Source organism: Puma concolor, chromosome D1, assembly GCF_028749965.1.
Source record: "Puma concolor isolate L17-30 chromosome D1, mPumCon1.1.hap2, whole genome shotgun sequence".
Lineage (NCBI taxonomy): Eukaryota > Metazoa > Chordata > Mammalia > Carnivora > Felidae > Puma > Puma concolor.
The window spans coordinates 7,176,476-7,196,849 of record NC_141676.1 but is presented as its reverse complement, the minus strand read 5'-3'; the positions used below and the strand labels follow the sequence as shown (position 1 = coordinate 7,196,849).

The window sequence follows — 20,374 nt, the reverse complement described above, 5'->3', positions numbered from 1 at the left end:
TCGGGTGAGGCGGGCTCCAAGCCTTCCTCCTGCCCCCTCCGCTCCTGCCACAGCAGAAGTGGGGCCGAGTGGCAAGGAGCCCAGGGCGGAGGCAGGGCAGGCAGGGGAAGGGGTGCAGGGGTGGGCAGGTAGCTGGGGGCCAGTTTGAACCTGCTGGGCAGGTGTGGTGACCCCTGGTGGTGACATGGGAGGTGCTGGGTACAGAGGTGGGGATCTGAGTGAGAGCCAAGGTCAAGGCTGAGGCTGGGGCAGCGCAGGTACACGGGACAAGGGGGCTGGCGGTGGGCAGTTTATTCCACTTCATGCAGACACTGACCCACACGCTCAAGGAGCTTAAAAATACATTGAACCACACAGGGTCTGTCCCCCACCTCCCCCCAGACATAGAAAGATACTTGGCTGAGTGGGGCTGGGGTCTGAGGGTCCAAATGCCTCCTATTCTGGGACAAGGCGGCAGTGTGGGCCCAGGTAGTAGTGGAGGCAGCGTCCTTTCTCCCCAGAGGAAAAGTGCAGAGACAGGGCCGAGGCCCCAGGCAGGGAGGCCTCATTCTCACAGCGACTGGCAGGGTGGGCCAGGAAGGGTCCTTCCAGGCCCTTCCCCCGAGGGCCCGCCCAGCTGTGGGCCGAAGATCTGGGGAGGTGCAGGGACCAAGATGCCACTGGGGCTGGCTGCGCGAGGTGGGCAGCAGTGCCCCTGGGTCCTGGGCCCCCGACACTCAGTCCTGGCCTTCATCCGAACGCCACTTGAGAGCATGGTCCTTATGTGCGTCGGGAAGGATCTGGTTTCGCATCCCCCCGAGCAGGCTGGACGTGGCTTCCGTGGCTAGAATGAGGGGCTTCACCACAGTTGGGGGCAGCTGGCGGATCACGCCCCCCACGGCGCCCGTCAGCCCCTTCTGCTCATGGCCCCGGGATGCCACATCACAGATGGTCTGAGCCGTGTCCAGGATGCCCTGTGGAAGTGGGAGGTCAGCGCAGGGGTTTGGGTGGGGAGGTGGCTGTGGGGCTGGGAGGGGGGACGGGGCCTCATCACCTCTCGAACTGTGTCATAGGCCTTGGCCACACCCTCCCGGAGGTCGGCGGGCTGGTGGCCCTTTCGTAGCCTCCTGACGGAGCGCTTGTCCTGCAGGGAGCGGGGGATGGGTGCTGCAGGGGACAGGATGTCATACACCGTCTCAGCTGTGGCCTAGAGGAACACGGAGGGCACCGGATGAGGACACCTGGCGGGGGCACACACGTCCAGCCCCGAGGCCCCCCGAGCCAGCCCCAGAGGACCGTGCCAGACCCTTGGCCAGCCCAGGGAGCCGCCGCACTCTTGTCTCCCTCCATAGCTGTGCTTTATGGTGCTGCTCCTGGGGCCCTGCTGATGCTTCCACGACTCAGGTCAAGGGGCTTCAGGTGGGCACATGCCTCCTGAGGGGATTCGCCCAACGTCCTCTGGACCCCAAACCCTCCTCGTGTGGACCACATCTGTGTGCCCTTGCCCATTTGTGAGGTGCCACACAGGCAGCTTTCTTGAGACTGAGTGCACCGTCTCCCCTACCCTGCACCTTGCCCTGCCCTGTCCGCTGCAGAGGCAGCTCTGGCAGAGCACTGGCTTCCCCCCTGCTCACCCCCACCGAGTCCCCTCTACCTTCTGAAGCTGGCTCCTCTGTTCCTTTTGCCCCCTCACTTCTCACCCAGTCTCTTCACCTGTGCCTCTGGGGCCTCTCTGGGACCTGCTAATCCTTCCAGCTTCCTCTCTAGAGATCTTGCCCCCTGCCTGCAGGGGGCTGGGCTTGCAGATCCCAGAAAGCACTGAGCTCCCCCACAAGGGCGTGTCTGTCCTAGTCCCTCTACCAGAGTTCACGGCACTGACCTACAGCTGCTCACAGGACAATGCCCTGGTGTCCCTGGGATCTGTCTGGGCCTAGCAAAATGCAGGGCCTGAATGAGTGAGGGCCGGTCTGTGCCTCAGATTTTCCGCCTGTAAACAGAATCACACCCCCTGCCCTCCTGTTCAAGAGGTGGCCACGAACAGACACCAGTGGGCTGTAGAGCCTGGAGGGCACTCACCCTCCAACATGGGAGTTGTGTGGGCCCCAAGTTGGTCACTGGGCCTCTCTCATCTATGACTGTGTCTCATGAGACCACACACCCAAGACTATCCTCAGTAGAAATCTGGGGATGGGTCAGGTGCTGTGGAGCACCCTCCCTGCCCTACTTGGCCTGGAACCATGTGCCCACTCACCTGGATAGCCTGCACCAGCCGGTTGCTGAGTTCCAGGGCGGCGGAAGCCGTGGAGGAGCCAAAAGAGGCAGCCCCCCGCTGCAGCCCCCGCATGAGGCGCCCATCCTTTCTGTACTGCTCGATGGGCAGCCAGAGCAGGTCCCGGAACCCTTGGACTGAAGGGACAGGGTTGTCAGAGAAGCTCAGGGCTGCGCTGCCCACACAAACCCTGACTTCAGACCTCCTCTACCTATCCCTGAGGCAGCTTCTAGGCTGCCCAAGAGTAAGAGCAGTTTCCAGAGCCCCGATAGTCAGCCACTCACAGAGCTGGACAACTGAGTGCATGGGGCCTACGCCCCCCAGCAGGCCAGGAAGCTGGTTCTTGCGGATGTCCTGCAGCCACTCGTTGAGAGCATAGCCTAGCACCTTGTCCACACCCAGGAGCCTGGGAAGGGGAGAGGAGAGGAGAGGTAGAGCCACACATTGAGGGGTCATGGGACCAGGAACTGAGGTACCCCAATGCTCTCTATAGCACCCCCCGGAGGATTGTGGAGGATGATGGTCCCCATTAGACAGAGTGAAACTGAAGGCCCAGAGGGGTGATGAGTTGGCCAAGGCCACACAACCAGTCAGAAACAGAGCAGAGGGAAGCTAGAGGACCTTGGAGAGAGGCTAGCGGTGCTGCAGGGCAAGAAGGGCTCACCCGTGTCGGCAACAAAGCCGCTTCAGCTTCAGCTCAGAGCAGTTGAGCTGGGCCAGGCCAATGAGGAGGCCAGCGAAAGTGCCCTGGGGACGGAGAAGGGATTGGGGTTTATGCGATTGAGCACAGGGGCCTGCCCAGCCCACAGCAGCCTCTGAAGGCCGACTCAGCAGCTGATGTCACCTGGATGCAAGCCCTGGCCCCCTAGGCCAGCCACACCTGGGCAGAATGGGGATGAGAGGGATGGGCCCACACAGCCAGCCTGCCTGACAGCCCTACTTACCACCTGGTCCATGGTGACGTGCTTGCCATGGTAATCTAACCAGATAGGCACCTCAGACGTGAAGCGGAACTCCCTGGGTGGGGAATGGGGAGAGGGGCCTTTGGTCACTGACCCGGCCCTCTGCGGCCTGGGCTGGGACCCCCCAGCCTGCAGCCCCACCTGAAGTAGATAGGCTGCTGCTCGGCAGAGGAGCGGTGTCCACTGCCTGTGGTCTCCCGGGAGCCAGGCGTCTCTGTGTCCTCAGCCTGGCCTTCCTGGAGGCTGCTGGGCTGGACTCGGGTCTCAGGGCGAGCTAGGGTGGGGGGCACAGATTGGGGATGGGCCTGGGGATGGCCGGGAGGTGGGAGGCCCGGACCCTCCCCTCCCAGCTTAGCCTCTCACCCTCAGTGGACGTCTCCACCGAAACCATAGGATTGATGCCAGCCGCCAGGCTGGTGAAGAAGTCCTTGAGGAAGAGCAGGGCATCCTGCAGGGGAAGGTGCAGGTCAGGCGCCCAGGCCCGGAGGCAGCGGGGCTCACCTCCAGCTCTACCCCCATCTGACCTCCTCACCTGGTCCACGTTGAGCCGCAGGGGCATCAGCGAGACACGGAGACAGCACTCGGGCCCACCCAGGTTGGTCGTGGGGGCCACGTGCAGCGCTTTGATGGTGAGCTGGGGGCAGAGGGCAAGCTCTGGGTGCCCGCGGGGCCTCAGGTCCCTGCCCCCACCCCGTGCCCAGCTGGCCTCGCATCGGCGCACGCTGTCGCCACAGCTGAGCCCACCCGAGCCCCAGCATTCTCCCAAACAGGCCGGCGCGGGCGTGCGCACACGGCTCTGCCCAGCGTGGACGGCGGGGGTGGCCTGTACCATGTTGGAGTGGGCGCGACGTGGCATCCGCTCACTCGTGTGCAGGTACAGGAACTTGTTGATCTGGGAGGAGGCGAGCCGGTCTCGGACCTCAAGCTCCTGAACAATGAACACCTGGCGGGACAGTGGCCGCTCCTCTAGCTCCTGGCCGGGGGCCGCGGGGCCGGGGGCCGGCTCCGCTGGGTACACCTCGTGCTGGAAGCTTACCTGAGGGGTGGGTGGAGGCCTGAGCCATGCAGGCAGGGCCCCTGTCTCTCAGCCACCCTTCTTGCCCCCAGCACCCCCCTCAGCCCCCCACCTGGCTGCCTCCCTGTCGCTGTCCCACAGGCATTTCAAACTCCTCTTAACATACTGAACTCCTCCCCTGAATCTACTTGCTCCTGTTCCCTTCCTGTCGCCTAAGTGTCACCTGTCTGTCACCAAGTCCCCACACTGCACCCCCACCTCTCCGTCACCAAGGCCATCAAGCTTGCTTCCTTAGAACATCTCTCCAGTCCCTCCGCACTTGTGTCCTGTCCACCGCCTCCAGCTCATCTTGGAACTGCAGTCCCCTCTCCCCTGGACAGCCCCTCCTGGTGGTGCCCCCAGCCCCTTCTCCACACGACAGGGCTCTTCATAAAGCACACGCCTGCTCACCTTGCGCCCTGGCCTCGCCCTCCAAAGCCTGCCCTCCACCCTTGCTCCCGATGTGCCAGCCCCACGACAGCCCGTGTGCTCACTCAATGGGCGGCACCCCTACCTGCACAATCTCTCAGGTTAGCCTGGCCACCCACCCAACTTGTTCTTCCCCAGCAAAATTTCTCCAGAATCTGACCATCATCATGGGCTCTACAGCGGCCACCCCGTGCAGCCACTGTTTCCTGCTGAGGGTGCCTTACTCTAGTAAACACCCAAGCCGTCCCGTGGTCTGTGGGGCCTGCCAGCCTGGTTGCCAGCTGGACGCACGGCCTCCACCGCCCTCCTCCCTGCCCGGCCGCAGCCTGCTGGCCTCCCTGCCGCTCTGGATACACCAGGGAGGCTCCTGGCTGGCAGCCTTCGTGCCGTGCTCTCTGCCTGAAAACCTCTTCCTGCTCCCTTCCTCAGGGCTTCGTGCAAACTGCACCTTCTCCAGAACATGGCTGGCCCCCCTCCCCAGCGCTCCCCGTGCCCCTCCCTGGTTCACCTTCCCCAAACGTTCACCACGTTCCACACCATACAGATCCGTGGCTCCGTTCACTACCACACAAGTGACAGGAAGGGAGGGGTGCTGTCTGCTTTGCCCGTCGTGACACCCAACATCTAGAACAGCACGTAGTGTGCAGCATGGCAGCCGCTCGGTGACTCGGTGCGTGACGGGGGACCCTGAGGTAAGTGGCCACGAAGGGCTGGCTGAGGGGCAGGGACGGGATAGCCTGCCCTGTCCCCCACCCCGGCGGCTTTCTGCACTCTGCCCCCAGCTCACCTTGCTGAGCTGGATCTCCATGAGGACATGGTGCTGCCTCCCACTGCCCCCCTGCGTCCGCCAAGAGTTCTGGGGCCGGTTGGGGCCAGAGCAGCGAGAAGGGGAGCCCCTGGAGCTCATGAAGCCGCCTCTTGCCCTGGAAAGACAGAGAGGGGACAAATGGACTCAGGGGAACCCCTTCCCTTGCCCCTTCCCCTGAGTGGGCCCTTCAGCCAGGGACGGGAGACACTCTCCAGCTCAGCCCTGGGAGGTGGGTGCAGGGCAAGGAAGGAAGAACGGAGGCCACCGAGGCAAGGATCCTGCTCAAGGTTATCAGTGGCTGAAGGTCAGAGCTGAACCCCAGCCCGGGCCCCATCTCCTAAGTGGGTGGGCCCCATGGCCATAGCTGCCACCTACACCCATCCTTCTCACCTGTGGCCAGGGTGGGGGCCAAAGTCTCGGCCTCCATAGAGGTGCCAGACGAGGGAGACCTCACGTAGCACCACACGGCTGCTGGGCACAGGGAAGTGGGCAGGTGCCCGGAGCAGGTCTGTGCTGCCCAGCGGCCGTGAGAAGTACCCGTCCTGCACGATGATGGGGCCCGGATGCAGCTGTGTCACCACGGGCTCCCCATCTCGGGGCTACAGGGAGAAGGCCAAGTGAACACGTGTGCACAGATACTTTCCTCAGTCCAGACCACCCTCTCGCGATTTCGTCCCCATCCTCACATTTCCCTCCCTGTTTTGGACAAAAGATGACTCCCCTGGGCCACCATCCCCAGAAGCTGTGTCAGAGTGCTCTTTCCCGGGTGGGGGCTAAGTGCCCCTTGTTCTTGCCAGGCCTGTCTCTCTGGGCCCTGGGTCTTGCTTACAAATGACATTCACATTGGCTCCTGGGGGCCAGCAGATCCATACCTTTGCAGCCAAATGGTTTTCCAACCCCCTTCTTGCTAATCGCCCTCCCTCTTCTTGATGTCCTATGTCCCATCCCTCTGTCCTGGATGCCATTCTTTCTTCCTCTGGAAAAATCCTTCAGAGCCCAGAGCCAGAGACCACCACCACCCCACCGCCCCCAGCCCTGCCACAGACCCAGCCTCCCCGGGAGCTCTAGAAGCACGCTGAAGGGAGCCACTCTCTCCCACCAGTTCCTGGCCCTGCCCAGCCTTCCCCACCAACACACCGGGATGCCCAGACCAGGAGCGTCAAGGATGCAGAACTCGTCACTGTCCAGAGTGTCTCCATCTCCCTCCTCTTCCTTTGCATCTTCTTTGGCCTCTGAGCAGGACCCCAAGCTGCCAGTAGGGGTCACAACAGGGGGCGAGTGGGGCTGGGCCCCACTCCGCTCACCGGGGAACAGGTAGACTGACACGGGCGAGGCCTGAGGGAGGGGGCCACCTGTGGAGAGAGAGTCCAGTTTGGGGGGTGCAATGCCTGATTTGGGCACCTGATTGCGTCCCCCGGCCACAAAGCACTCCCCCATCCCACCTGAAGGCTGGGTCAGCTCCCGCAAGCTGCGCTCGGTGTCCAAGAGGGCGTCGGCCAGGTCCCGCTGGTTGATCAGGGCTGTCTCCACTGGGGGGCAGGAGGGCAGGGAGGCAGGGCTCTCGGAGAGCTGGGCCAGGCAGGGGAGGAGGGATGAATGAATGACAGGAAGGAGGCACGCCTGCTCCTCCGAAGCCAGCACCCCACCCCGAGGGGGCCACGGCAGGGGCAGGGGCCTGGCAGAGTTCTAGTGGCCTGCAGGGCCAGGCCTCACCTGTACCTTCTGGCCGGCGATCTCCGTGGGGCTGGGGGGCCGGGGAGGGGGGTGTAGGTCGCCCTCATTCATTACGTACTGGAGCAAGTTCACCAGCAGGGCGCAGGAGTCCGCGCAGCTGTGCACGTGCACCACGTTGTTGGAGCAGCGCAGTTCGAACAGCGGCTGGCTCTGGGGGGCGGGGCGCCGTCAGCCCAGGCTCCACACCCCACCTGCCCAGGGTCCATCCCTCCATACAGCCTGCTGCCCGGCAACCCCACTGAGCAAACTGAGCCTGAGACTAAAAGGGGCTTCGCTCGGGGCCACCCAAGGCAGCAGGGGTGCTCCCGGCTTGCCAACGTTCCGGTGTCCGTCCTCAATCCCTCGCCTCAAGCTGGGGAGGTGGGGCCGATTATCTCCATTTTACAGATGAGGAAATGGGGCCCCACAAACGCCGTCTGACTCTCAAGGCCCTTTTTTTGCTCTGGCTACAGCTGCCTTCTGGTGGTGGGGTTCCCAATTTGAGACATGCACGGTGGGCCTGGCCCTTTCCGGGAGGGCCAATAAACAGAGCCCGGCACTGAAGGGCAGGCAGTGACCATAACCCCAGCCCAGGCCCAGGTAGCAGAAGAGAAGAGACGGCCACAAGGGAAACGGTGATCGGCCTTTGCGACTGCTCTGGCTCCGGGCCACCCCAGGCAACACTCACCAGTTTGCCCTCGGTGCTCCCCTTCCAGGTTTTAATCACAAGCTCCAAGAGGTCGACATCCAAGACACAGACGTAATCTGAAGCAGAAAGTAAGAGAGGTTCCAGTTGCTTCTTCACACCCAGCGCCTGGCCCACCCCCACAGGGGAGAACGTGGGGCTCATCCGAGTGCAGCCCTGGCGTGCATGCTAAGGGCCCAGCTAGCAGCTAGGTGAGGACATCTGGCTGCTCTGGGTGTGGCCGGGGGCTGGGGTCCCTCAGGGGGGAGGGAGCCCCGTCCAGGCCCTGCCCACCTCGCTGCAGATCCGGGATCTCCACCTCACACTTGTCAGACAGGTATAAGGCCGAGTCATCGAGGATGAACCTGGTGGGGAACAGGGCTGAGAAGGGCCCAGGAGCCGCTGCAGACTGCAGCTCCATGGGAGCCACAGGGGTGGGGCTCCTAGAGATGGGCAAGGGGGCACCCACAGGGGGTCCCAAGCCCACAAGAAGCCAGCGCTGGGTCCTCTTCGGCCTCAGTGTTCTTGTCTGTACCATGGGGAGACTGGGCCTGTCTCCTGAGCCGAAGGCCCGAAATAGCACAAGCTTGCTTAGGTCACATGGCACTTAGGGCTCTCCAAGTACTTCCTGCTCCTCCCCCTCACCTCACAGTGGCCCCGGGAGGGACGTGTCCTGCATCCCCCCCCCACTCCGGCATTCATTGTTCTTTCAAAATATGTTCTTATTTTATTCTTATTTGCGTAGGCTCCATAGCCAGTGTGGAGCCCGATGCAGGACTTGAATTCCTGACCCTGAGATGAAGACCTGAGCTGAGATCAAGAGTCAGATGCTTAACCAACTGAACCACCCAGGTGCCCCAAAATAAGTTATTTTAATGGCAACATAGCACAACCTCCTTTGAGACATCTCAAAACGTGGAAAGAAAAAAGAAATGATCTCTATTCACATTCCCTGATCCCAAATTCTGAGAAAAGCGCCTATACATTTCTTTCATCCTTTCTGTGAAGCCACAGACACGGACACACATAACCCCTCATAAGCCTTGACGTAGGTTTTTTCAGTCCATGCTGCATTAAGGGATTTTCCATATTTTTCAAGGTCATTCTTTGACTTGACTTCAATAGCTGGGTAACCCATGTTTACTGACTCGGGTTATAATCTGGGGGTATTTAGATTATTTCTAGGTTTCAACTGTTTTATTTCTTTATTGTGAAGTAGGCTTCACACCCAGCATGGAGCCTAATGCAAGGCTTGAACTCACAACCCTGAGATCGATACCTGAGCTGATATCAAGAGTAGGATGCTTCACCGACTAAGCCACCCAGGTGCCCCTGAACTGTTTTGAGCTATACTCCAGAGACATCACATTCCACCTGGTTTTCTTATAGATCCTTAGGACAACCACCTAAGTGAGACTGTCAAGTTAGAGAGCACAAATGCTTTTAAGGCTCTGATTCAGAGGTTCAATTGTCCTCCGGGAAGGCGGAACCAATTCTCATTCTCGAGGGAGGGATCATCACCCTAATGTACAGAAAGGCTCAAAGACCGGCCCGAGGACACACAGCAGAAAGGCAGGACCCAGGGGAGTAGCAGCTGCAGCCCAGTTTGGAGTGGGATGTAAAGTGAGCTGGGTGGGGGTGGCGCATACCTGAGTAGGAAGGTGGAGGTGTCCATGATGATGTTGCTGGAGAGCGTGAAGGTCTCAGCGGTGACAAGGACGCGCACAGGGAGGTAGAGGGGCCTGGGGGGTCACACGTGGGCTAGAGTAGGCTCCTGACACATGACAGCCTGCGCCCCCGCCCCTGGCTCTTGGCCCACCCAGCCTGGGTACCTGTAGTCCACGGCGCAGGAGAACAGGTGAGTGTGTAGGACAGTAATGACCGTTGGGGGCAGGTAACCCAGCACTGGGTCATCAAGCACATCTAAGAACTCCAACAGCTTTGGGGACCAGGACAGGAGTTGTGAGGACAAGGGGCCTCTTCCTTCCTCTAAGCAACCCCCACCCCCACCACCCCAGCACAGCTCCCCACCTGCTGCCCGTCACCTGTCAGCTGCCACCATACCCCTTGCCCAGGGGCTTCGCCTGGAAGTCAGCTCTGGCCCAGCCCAGACCTCTCACACTGGCCTCCCCGCTGGTCCAGAGACTTGCCTGCCTGTACCACTCTCACTCACCTGGGAGTGCCAACTCTGCTCCGGTAAGGCCATGAAGTGGCGCAGGGTGGCTCTGTGGAGCCTCAGTGTTACCAGGAATTCCTGGAGGTGGGGCACAGTCAGCATGGTGGGGCCCAGCCCGCCAGGCACCAGAGAGGCAGTCGTCCCAGCCAAGCGGGTGGACCGGGAGCGGGCACTATTGTACCTTGACGTTCTTGTGGGGGTCCAGGTGGATGCGCACAGCAGTGGACAGCATGTGGGGGCCCCGGCCCTGGCCCGTGTGGCCCGAGGCTCCCCGCTCGGTCACGCCTTCCTCTGACGGGTAGATGGCTGGGGCCAGCTGGGCCGGAGGAGCAAAGCTGGGCGGCTCCAGGCGACTGGGCAGCAGGCGGTCAGCCACAGCCGCTGGGGAGGCACCCGGTGAGCCCCCTGCCAAGCTGGCTGGCCGTCCCCTCCACCCGGGGCCCAGTCCCTCCTGAAAGCCCCCTCCCCTCATACCTCGGTGATAGAGCTTCGCCTTCTCGGCTTCCAGGCAGAAGTAGCCGAGTCCTGGCTGGCCCCGGTACTGGGAGACACTGAAGATGGTGCCTTGCTCCACATCCAACACCAGTTCCCCGTGTGAGGTCTCTAGCCTCCTCCCAACCTCATCCTGCAGACAAAGCACGTGGCTTGGCCCCACCAGGGCACTCAGTAGCCCCTAGGCCCTTGGCAGGGGAGGGGGCCCTGGAGCCCCAGCCCACCTAGGACCAGCCCCAGCTCTACCCAGATTCTGCTAAAGGTCTGGAGCAACACTTGCCTGTTTTGCCAGAAGGGGAGTCATCCCTGCCCTCCCCGCCATCCAGAATGAGACAGCACCCATCTGGACCCCTAGCATGGCACCTTGCATACAACCGGCGCTAATGGGGTGTGATGGGATAGGTGGGTCATGGGTGGGTGCTGCTAGCTGGATGGGCCACTCTCGGCCCCACTGGGGCTTTTTCCCCCAGATTCCCCAACTGCTCAGACAGGTCTTGCTCTCCTGCCAGTGGTGGGTGGGGAGCTCTGGAGTCAGGGGGGCTCACCTCCCCAGGGCTGCCCTCACCTTGGTCTCACAAAGGGCTGTGATCCGACCTTTCAGCACCGTCACCAGTGTAGAGAAGGTACTCTGGGAGCGAGGACCTGGGGACTCAGGGGCAGGGGGCTGGGGGGCGCCTGATGCCCCTACTGAGAAGAAGTGGGCATCCTCCTCATCCGAATCAGAGTCTGGGGTGAGATCAAAGAGCCAAGTGGGAAGGAGACCTGGGAGGGCTGCCCCAGCCCTACCCAGCTCTGGGGACCTTGGGATCCGTGCCAGGGCATCCCTCCTACCCAGCTTGAAGGCCGATTTGCACATCTTGAAGTTGGCATGCCAGCAGCCTGAGGGGCCGGGGAAGCCAGGGGGATGAGCAGTGGGGTCAGGGGTGGGAAGCAGGTCCGCAGGCTCCCACATGAGTAGGTCGTTGTTGATCCTGAGACAAGTGGACGGACAGCAGCAGTGAGGGTGGCCCAGCCCGGCCCCTCCCCATACTCCCCCTACTCGCCTGAGTCACCACCTGTTATAGAGGCTCTCATAGGCCTCCTTGCTGGGCAGGAAGATATGGGCACTGGGCAGGACCACTTCAAGGCTGCAGCGTGATAGTGCCAGGGCCCGGCTCTGGAAGGTTTTCATCTCCTCGGGGTCTCCGGGAATCACCATCTAGTCAGGGGAGTGGGGAAAGGCATCTGAGAGATGTCAGGGTCTGCCGCTGGCTCGGGAATCAGACTCTGGTCTGCACGCTGACTTCCTATCATTCATTCATTCATTCATTCATTCATTCATTCATTCTCATGCACTGATGGGAGCCCTTCTCTGCTGGGAGGTAGGACAGCCATCTCGGGAGAAGCGCTGGCAGCATGCCAAATCTGCTTGGAGGGCCTCATATATGTTAACTCCTTTATCCTCATGATAGGCCTACGACACAGGTCATTGCACCCACTTTCAAGATAAGGAAACTCATCTGAGTATAGGTCTCTAAGAGATTAGACCAGTTCTAAGATGACAAAGATAGAGTGGCAGAGCCTGGATTCAAACCCACTTTAGCCCAGAGACCAGGCCCTTAACTGTCTCTCACTCAAATCTCATCACCTTCAGAGAAAAGGATCCCGAGGTCCCTGCCGAGAAACAAGGTCCTGATCTTCCCAGCGAAGGACCTGCCCCCACCAGTGTCCTCACCCTTAGGCCCCATGAGCTGGGGTGCTTCGGACTCCCCACTGATCAAAGACGATGGAAGCGATGCCACTCTTGCCGGTGCTGGGTCACGTCACCTGGTGCCCTAAGTGATCCTGTCCTCCTGGCCCACAGCCACCAAGTGGCTCCCTTGGGTTTGGGGCCTCACCTCCTCTGTCTCATACATGGTCCTCTTGGAGGAAAACGGCGAGGGCTCAGGTTCCCGCAGCTCACATGGACTCTCAGCCGACAGCTCCAGCTCCTCTCCCTTCTCGGGGGTCACCTCCCACTGTGCACTGCTGAGCTGGGGGTTCAGGGTCACCACCACCCTGCCAGGGCACAGGCCTGTCACCGGGCTGCAAGTCTCCCTCAGCCCCTGGTCCCCGCCCCCTCCAGCTTCCTGCTGCCCTCAGGAGCAAAGCACTCCTCTCCTGTCTGCCCTTTGAGCCCCCACTTACTGGGGCAGGAAGTATTTGTGCCCAGGGCTCTTGGGATCCAGGGCTTTGGAGACCCGCAGGCAGGGGATGGGTGGCTTCTCTCCGTCTTCGTAGGTGCCTGCGAGGATGAAGAGGAGGGGTTGTCATTGCTGCCTTTCCCCATTTCTTCCCCAATGTCAGGTGGGGTTAGTGGGGGCCCGGAGCCTCCATCGTGGTGCCTGCGCCCTCCCTCACACCCATGGCCGGCAGCAGTCCAGTGATGAAGGGTCCACTCTGCACACTCTCAGAGGAGCCTGAAGACAGGTAATGCTGGCATCTCACAGAGCTGGTGAGACCTTGGGCCCCAGTCCATCCCAACTGTGTCTCAGTCCCTTCCGTAGCCCTGGGCCCCCCCTCTCCCAGAGGCCTGAGGCCCTGCCCTGGGTATTGTCCTCTGGGGGCTCTCACCGTGAAGGTCGGAGCAGGTAAGTTCCAGGCGGGTGGGGATGGGCGGACCAGGACCACTGCTCAACTCTGACCGGAACTGGGGCTCACTCAGCTCCAGCCGCAGCTGCTCAGCCCGCACAGCTCGGCCTGCCCAGGGGTCCCGCTCGGGCCGCAGGTCAGCAATGGGGAAGCGCAGCCGCAGCGTGGCCTGGGGTGCTGACAACCGCACCACTGTCTGCTGCTCGGCAGCTGGTGGGGGTTCCGTCTGCGGGACGAGGGGGGTGATCAGAGCTGCCAGAGGCCCCAGCACTATGGCTGTGAGCTAGAGGGTCCGTGCCGGCCCCCTGCCCCAGCTGGGTATCTTACCAGGAGGCCAGCAGGTGGTTCGGGAGGGGGTATGGTGGCCAGGCGCAGCAGGGCAGCAAGCCGGTCCAGGGCCCCCAGCTCCACATCTGCCTGGAAGTCAGCTAGGTCCAGGGCCAGTTCTGAGTGGCAATGGCAGGCGGCTGGGCGCCGGGGTCGGCTCTGAGGGTGAAGGTGTTCAGGTCAGCGAGGGCTGTGGGGTAGGTGAGGGCAGGATGGGAAGGGACCCCCTTGAGCAAAAACAAAATGCAGAGGCCGCCTGGCTGGTGTGGAGAAAAGCTTGCACAGGGGACAAAGCTAGGAAGGGAGAGGGAGACCCTCACCATATTGCCTGACAAAGAGGACCATGTTTGTTTAATATAAGCCATCCAATATTCAAAACAGGCAGGGGTTGCCAAGATGAGCCAGGGAAGGGGCAACCAGGCCAAAGGATACATGTGTAGGGCCCAGACGTCGTCTTCAAGGGCTCCCAGATGGGGAGGTGTGCTCTAGCTGGAGCACAGGCAAGGGGGCTGGAGGGTGGGAGCAGGCAGCCACCAGGGGAGGTCGGGGGATGGGGCGGGGTCAAGGTACCACGGAAACAGCCAAGGGCCCTTAGGCACGGGTTGGGGGGGTTACCTTGGACACACGGCGTAGAGTCTGCGTATGACGCAGGTGGGCACAGGGCCGAGCTGAGGCCTGGGAACCCAGGCTGCCGGGGAAGCTCAGGATCTGGGATGGGACACAGGAGGCAAGAGTCAGGCGGGGCCTCCAGATCCACCTGAACCTGCGGGCCCTCCCACATCCACACTCGCTCTCGGCCCTCACCTCCGTGTACTCAGGCTCGAAAGCGCCCCTGGGCCACAGACACTCCAGCACCTCGAGCTGCCCAAAGTGCACCTGTGTGCTGGTAGTCCGCCGGCCCCTGCCTGTCCGCAGCTCCCAGGACAGCTGCACAGCTGTACCCGTTAGCCTGCGAGGAAGAAGCTGGGCATCAGAGGTTGGGCTCGGGGGGCTCGGGGAGTCTCTCCTTGGGCCCCTGCCTCAGGCTTGTACCGGACGTGGCTACAGGGACAGGCCCTCTGGAAGCGCGGTCGGAGATGGTGGAAGTCACGGGAGCCGAAGGGCCCATCCTTGGTGGCATCAAACTCCGAAAAAAAGTGGGTACTGAGGTCAGGTGGTCCAGAAGATGGGGCAGATGTCTGAAGCAAGGTCAGAGTCATGCCCCCCAGGGTCATCTTTAGCAGCGAGTCAGGGCGCAGGGTGTCCGGGAGGGGTGTGGGGGCCGTCTTGCCTGAGAGGAGAGAGGTTTTACCAGGGACTTCCCAGAGCTCATGGGCACCCCAGGTAAAGTGATGGTCAGATGCTGGGCCAGGGGCTGGGAGAAGCCCTGGCCCAGATGGACTATGACTCTGGCACGGGGCCTGGCCGGGCAGGGGCGACACAGAGCCTCATCATGCCAGAAACTGAGCCCAAGCTCAATTCAACCCTCTCAAGGAGCTGGAAGGACTAGAGGTGGCAAGGCACTCAGTCCAGCACCTGACACACATGATGTCTCAACAAACACCGGTCAATATGTATAGCTCGGCAAGGTTAGATCTTATTACACCCTTTCTATGGAAGGGGAAACGGAGTCTCCAAGAATTTAAATGCTTTGCCCAAGATCACTGACTATGACACCTAGCCCTCTATCTATTGTGTCACCAGCCTCCCGAGCATCCCCAGGGAACCAAGTCACCCACGCGGACGGCTAAGCATGAGTGGAGGCCTCCTGCACCCACATGATATCACAGGGGCACTGAGGCCTCTTCCAGCTGTTCTTGCCCCAGGAGCACTCACCAGTTGGGTGGGCATGAGCAGACAGCCGGCGGGGGGCCATGTCGCTGTGCACTGAAGATCCTAGGTCTACATCGGAGAGGGAGAGCTCGGAGAGGGCTGAGGCCACACTGCTTGTGAGGCCCGCCATGGAGAAGAAGAGGTCTGTGGGCCAGGACAGGGGAGGTTAGGGAAAGCCACACTTGGTCCCCACTCCTGCACCCATGCTCGCTGCCCAGACAAATGCCAAGTGTGACCCCACACCCACCAGTGTTGTCCAGGTTGACAAGAGGGCTGGCAAGGGGTTCTGGGCTGAGGGGCTCAGCCACAGCCCCTGCCCGAAGCTGCTCATTCAGGTCCTGCTCAATCAGCCACAGGTCTTCGGCACCTAGCGGGCGGCTCTTGTTCAGCTTGTCCACCAGGCCCTCGGGGTCTAAGGAGGAGGACAGTTGTTTCTGTCAGCCCGGCCTGGCTGGCCCCTCCCCAGGCATCCATTCCCCTGGAGCGCCCAGAGGCCTCACCTGCAAGGCTCATGGCACTGAACAGTTCTTGAAGCCGCTGGAGCTGCCGAGGGGTCAGGAGCAGGTGCAGGGAGCCCAGCTGTCCAGACACTTCCAGCTGGGGCCAGAAGGGGCCAGAGGAGACAACCATGGAGCCTACATCTGCCACCTAGGCCCTCTGAGAGCCACCACTCACCTGCCCTCACCCAGAGGACGTAGGATGTCAGTTGCCAGGCTAAGCTGTCACCAGCTAGTTCTGGAACCCCGGCCACAACTTGACCACTGAGCCTGTTTCTCTAATTGCTAAGAAGGCAGTAACTTCCCCCACTCAATGACCCTGCTTTGCACTGCTGAGGAGTATTCTGAAATGGAGCACATTCCATCCTCTATTCTGAAATGGAGCACATTCCATCCTCCACAGGGGCTTGGGACCCACCTTGGGGCCTGGGAAGGCCTCATTCTGCTTCAATTTCATTGTCAACTCCATATACCCTGAGCAGCTGCCAATCTGCAAGGGGGGTTTCGGGGGTTCCTCCTGGAGGCAAGAGGATACAGGAGGGAACGGGTTGAACATATGAGGTCAGAGATGGTCAGAAGGAATGGGGGGACGGTCAGCGGGGGCAGATGGGAGAGAAGACAGGGATTAGAAGGAGAAAGAAACTGTGGGGATCAGAGTCAGCCCACCTGTGGGGGGAGCTCCTCGAAGTGTAGGCGGACCCCCGCCAGCTGCAACAGCTTGTGCAGGAAGGCAGGGGGCTGGTGCACGTCCACTGGGGGGGCCTGGCTTGGGTCCCGCACTGCCTCGTCACAGTACTCCAGTCTAGGGAGTGGAGGATGAGCCCTTGCCCCAGCCACCTCAGGCTGGCGCCCCTCTCCGAACACAGCACTTTGTTCTAGGGGTCTGGGGTCAGAGTCTGGACAGCAGAGCTTCCCCACCAGAGCCAGGCCATCCTGGACCTCCATGGCCAGCCCTTCTTCCTCAGACCCTGGTGTGTAACCTGCTCCTTAGGGCCCCAGCCACTCTGGGCCTGTATCACCCTGGCCGTCGGGCCCCATTCCAGGCTCACGATATGGTCCTCCCACCACTACAGCCACCACCAGGACCACCCAAAATTCGCCCTGCTACCTCTCAGGAGCCCAGGCTGGGGTTAGGGGCAGGGGCACCGCCAAGGCCACGCGGCAGCCCCTCACTCCCCCTCCTCTTCGCACCAGACCACCCCGCTTGGCATGCCTCTACCTCTGCACGTGGACTTCCACCGCCACGCCATGCTCCCCATCACCTGGTGAGTGTTCCACCCTCACCACAGTGTCCAGGAAGGTCACCTTGATCCTTCGTAGCACTGAGGGGCGGAAAGGGGTCTCAGGCCAGGTAGAGCCGCAAGGGAGCAGGCAGAGTTTCCCCACTGGGGCAGCAGAGTGGCCATCCCACTGTCTAGGGCCCCTGTTTTGTGGGCTACAGGGGGGCAGGGAGCAGGGTGGCCATGGGAGGCCTACTTACCAGTCTCAATGGTCTGGGCAAACATTTCCAGTCCCTCCAGGGGCTGTGGTGGCTCAGAGGGCTCGGGCAGCCCATCCCGAAGGCACTCCTGAGCCAGCTGTAGGCTCGTGGTCATGCAGGAGGCCCAGCTCTGTGAGTCAGCAGCCCCTGGCCCTGTGAGTAGGCAGAGGGTCTCAGAAGAGGTGCCCAGGCCTACTCCTACCACTTGTTCCCCAGCCCCCTGCCCCTAGCCTTGCCCAGCCCTCACCTGGGCCCCGGCGGGGCTGCAGAGTGAGCTGGAGTCCTGACACACGCACGGTGCAGTGGTCGGTGAGCAGCGCAGCCCAAGGCACGGCCACCTCGATAGAGCCCACAAAGCCTTCCACCAGCTCCAAGGGTGATTCTATGGACTCCAGCACTTCGTTCACAGACTGGGAGCAGGGAAGGGACAGATCCGGCTCAGGGAAACCTCCAAATGTGGCGGTCTCCCTGGCTGCAGCACTCCTGGTGGGCTGCTGCGACCTTCGAGAGCTCCCTGGCTCTCCCTGCCCCCTCCCTACCCCCCACCCACTGCCCCTGTGCTACCTATAAACTTCTACTATCGCTCTAGCTGATCCCTACTCTTGGCCCATCCAAACGTGGTCCATCCTTTAAACCAGAGGAGGGGGAGCTGAAGGATGAGAAGGAGGAAGCCAGGCAGAGGGGATGGAAGGTGGTATGTTCCAGGCACGGGAACAGCACGTGCAAAGGCACAGCGGAGTGCAGCAGCACCCACGTTCTCTCTGGATCAGTGTGGAGTTCAAGGGGAGTGTACACGAGAGGCTGGCAGAGGGCCGAGCTGAGCCGGAGGGGACCCCTGCCCAACTTCAAACATTTGGTGTAGCTGTACCTCTCTGAGGTATGAGGCTGAGAACCCCTGGTTACAAATGGGGAAATAGCACCGTTGCCCGTCTGGGAGCTTCTTGAAGGCAGGAACTCACCTGCCTGCTTCACGTGACCCCAGGTAGTGTGTGGTACCACCCAGAGAGGATCCCAGTAACGCTTGTTGGATCCGTGAGTAAACAAACACATGGCAGAACTAGAAGACTCATAGAGGTCAAGTTGAAATTCCTTACCCAGAGATCCACAGATGGGAAACTGAAGCCTAGAGAGAAGGGCCTAGTTTAACCACTCAGTGTGGGGTGAGGACTGTGACTGAAGTCTCTCTCCTCACCCCATCCCAGGATCCCCAGGCACTCAGCTTCTTCTGGGGTCTTCAAGGCAGGAGCGGCAGGCAGAGCAGCTTGGAGGAGGGGCTGGCTATGGGGAAAGCACCTGCTTTCCAAGGGACAACTCCTGAGGCCAGCCCAGAAAGCATCCTAGCTAGGAGCCATTTCAATCTCCACCAAGAGGGCAGGGCAGGGCTGGGCAGGGTGGGAGTGTTTTCTGGGACTGGAAGTAGGAAGAGGCAGCCTAGAGGTCTTGGCCATTTCTTTCAGGCCAGCCTAAGAGGCTGAAGTCAGAGGTCAGAAAAGGCCTCCTCCACTAGGATTCACAGGCAAGAAGCTATCGGGAAGTGTCCCCAGCTCTGGGCTCAGGAGTTTCCCCTTACCTTACATTTGCCCAGGGAGGCCTGCCTACCCCTAAAGCTCAGCTCTTCCTGCCCCACATTGCATTTAGGCCAGGCACTCTGTCGGCCCAGCCAGAAAACTGAGAAGCCCCTGCCCCATGCCCACCCCTGCGGCTCTGGACTGGAGGGCTGACCCAGTGCCAGCCCTGGGCTGATGCCTCTAATTGGTGGCTTCTTTGCAACTTCCCAGTTCAGCTGAGTTGTGACTCACTGCCTCTCACCGCCCCCAGCCTCAGGCCTCTGACCCAGACCTTCTTCCTCCCGCCTCCCCTGCATCTCCCTTGGCCTCCCCCCGGCCTGAAGCCAAACCTCTCCATTTTTCCTCAGGGACTCTCTGGCAGGTGGGGACGGATGCTAACTCCCAAGCCCCTCCCCAAACGCTACTGGGTCCATCCCACTCTCCCCAAAGCAGGAAGTAGGCAGGGGCGGCAGTCGCCAGTCACACGAGGTGTTGATCAACACCGGCGCTGACGCGGTTGTTGACATCCACGTCCGGAGGCGGGAACCCCACCCACTTGGCCCAGGATCTTAGGGTCAGGAGGTCAGAGCACCTTTCCCACAGGTGCTCTCGGCAGGACTCCGGACCCCTACCAGCTTTCCCTGACCAGCTGCAAGGCCCCAACTCTCTCACTGCCCTGGCCCGGTCCTATTAGAGCCCCCTAGTTCCTCCGCTCCCTCCTCACCTTCCCCTTAGCCCCTGAGAACCACGCTTCCCAACTCAGGCCCCAAACTCGATGTGCTTATTCTGGCATTCTTCAGACAAGTGACATCCCCCTCCCCAGCCTCAGTTTCTCCTACTGTGGAGGCAGGGACCCAGTCCTACCCAGCTTCTGGCTCTGGAAGCGATCAGTCGCCTGGAAAGGGCCTGACTCCCATGGCCTCTCCACGCCGTATGCCCGGTCCCCAGCCCACCCTTCAGTCAGAATCCTTAGGTCGTTGCGGCGCCCCCCGCCCCCTTTCGCGAGCTCGGGCCTGGTTCCTCACCCAGATCTCCAAGTGGATATCCCGCAGGGCAACGCTGCCCTTGTACAAATCGAGGCTGAGCTGGTCCAGGCTGAGGTGCTCCTGGAAGAAGTGACCCAAGTAGTGGTGCAGCAAGTAGCGGCATACCCGCTCTTTTACACAGTTCGACCATGGCCACAGCCATCGTGACATCTCGGAGACCTTCGGGCCCGGGCCGCCTGCGCTCGCCACCCGCCGGCGATGCCTGTCGGGCTTCGCTGTTCACTAGAGCCCCCGGCTCTCCCCGCCGCTTCTCTCAGCGCCAGGCCGCGCCCCCCGGACCCTCAGCCACGCCCCCCACGCTCAATGCCATTCGCCGTTGTAAAGGGCGAGGCTTGCTGATTGGCCGCGGGGGGCGGAGTCTTCGAGCACGAAAAAGGGACTGGGCTCTCCGCACGACACAGGGCTCCTAATCCTGATTTACGCTTGCGTAAAAATTCTCGGTGGGAGGACCTTTAACCTCCCTTCTACCGGCTCTGGGAAGGCTGTTG

The 20,374-nt window shown here is 61.4% G+C and overlaps 1 protein-coding gene across 2 annotated transcripts; it reads right to left on the bottom strand.

Annotated features, from left to right (window-relative positions):
* Positions 1-276: 276 nt before the first annotated feature.
* On the bottom strand, positions 277-20,149 carry ATG2A (autophagy related 2A). 2 transcript variants are annotated; one of them, XM_086676985.1, is made up of 41 exons: positions 19,866-20,149; positions 17,541-17,703; positions 17,294-17,446; positions 17,033-17,135; positions 16,480-16,615; positions 16,232-16,330; positions 15,817-15,913; positions 15,564-15,728; positions 15,320-15,460; positions 14,537-14,774; positions 14,309-14,453; positions 14,120-14,212; positions 13,505-13,663; positions 13,160-13,403; positions 12,734-12,830; positions 12,445-12,604; positions 11,623-11,765; positions 11,399-11,538; positions 11,133-11,293; positions 10,550-10,700; positions 10,257-10,456; positions 10,073-10,153; positions 9,732-9,838; positions 9,549-9,641; positions 8,194-8,264; positions 7,903-7,979; positions 7,215-7,385; positions 6,944-7,070; positions 6,639-6,853; positions 5,892-6,100; positions 5,481-5,616; positions 4,040-4,246; positions 3,743-3,844; positions 3,574-3,658; positions 3,352-3,484; positions 3,193-3,265; positions 2,913-2,995; positions 2,533-2,654; positions 2,231-2,385; positions 1,034-1,186; positions 277-953 (listed from the first exon to the last, which is right to left on the bottom strand). In XM_086676985.1, exons 1-41 carry the CDS (start codon positions 20,034-20,036, stop codon positions 717-719), a joined length of 5,796 nt encoding a protein of 1,931 aa, XP_086533111.1. In that variant the 5' UTR covers positions 20,037-20,149; the 3' UTR covers positions 277-716. The 2 variants fall into 2 exon arrangements, with proteins under 2 accessions (XP_086533111.1, XP_086533113.1); XM_086676987.1 differs by having other exon boundaries at positions 7,221-7,385.
* Between the last annotated feature and the right edge of the window lie 225 nt (positions 20,150-20,374).

Excerpts from the sequence above, each read along its gene's own strand:
- ATG2A (XM_086676985.1), bottom strand. The coding sequence starts at position 20,036 with ATGTCACGATGGCTGTGGCCATGGTCGAACTGTGTAAAAGAGCGGGTA. Across the intron at positions 14,775-15,319 it reads TGCTCATGCCCACCCAACTG|GCAAGACGGCCCCCACACCC; the intron begins GTGAGTGCTCCT and ends CTCTCCTCTCAG. Across the intron at positions 11,294-11,398 it reads CAAATCGGCCTTCAAGCTGG|ACTCTGATTCGGATGAGGAG; the intron begins GTAGGAGGGATG and ends ATCTCACCCCAG.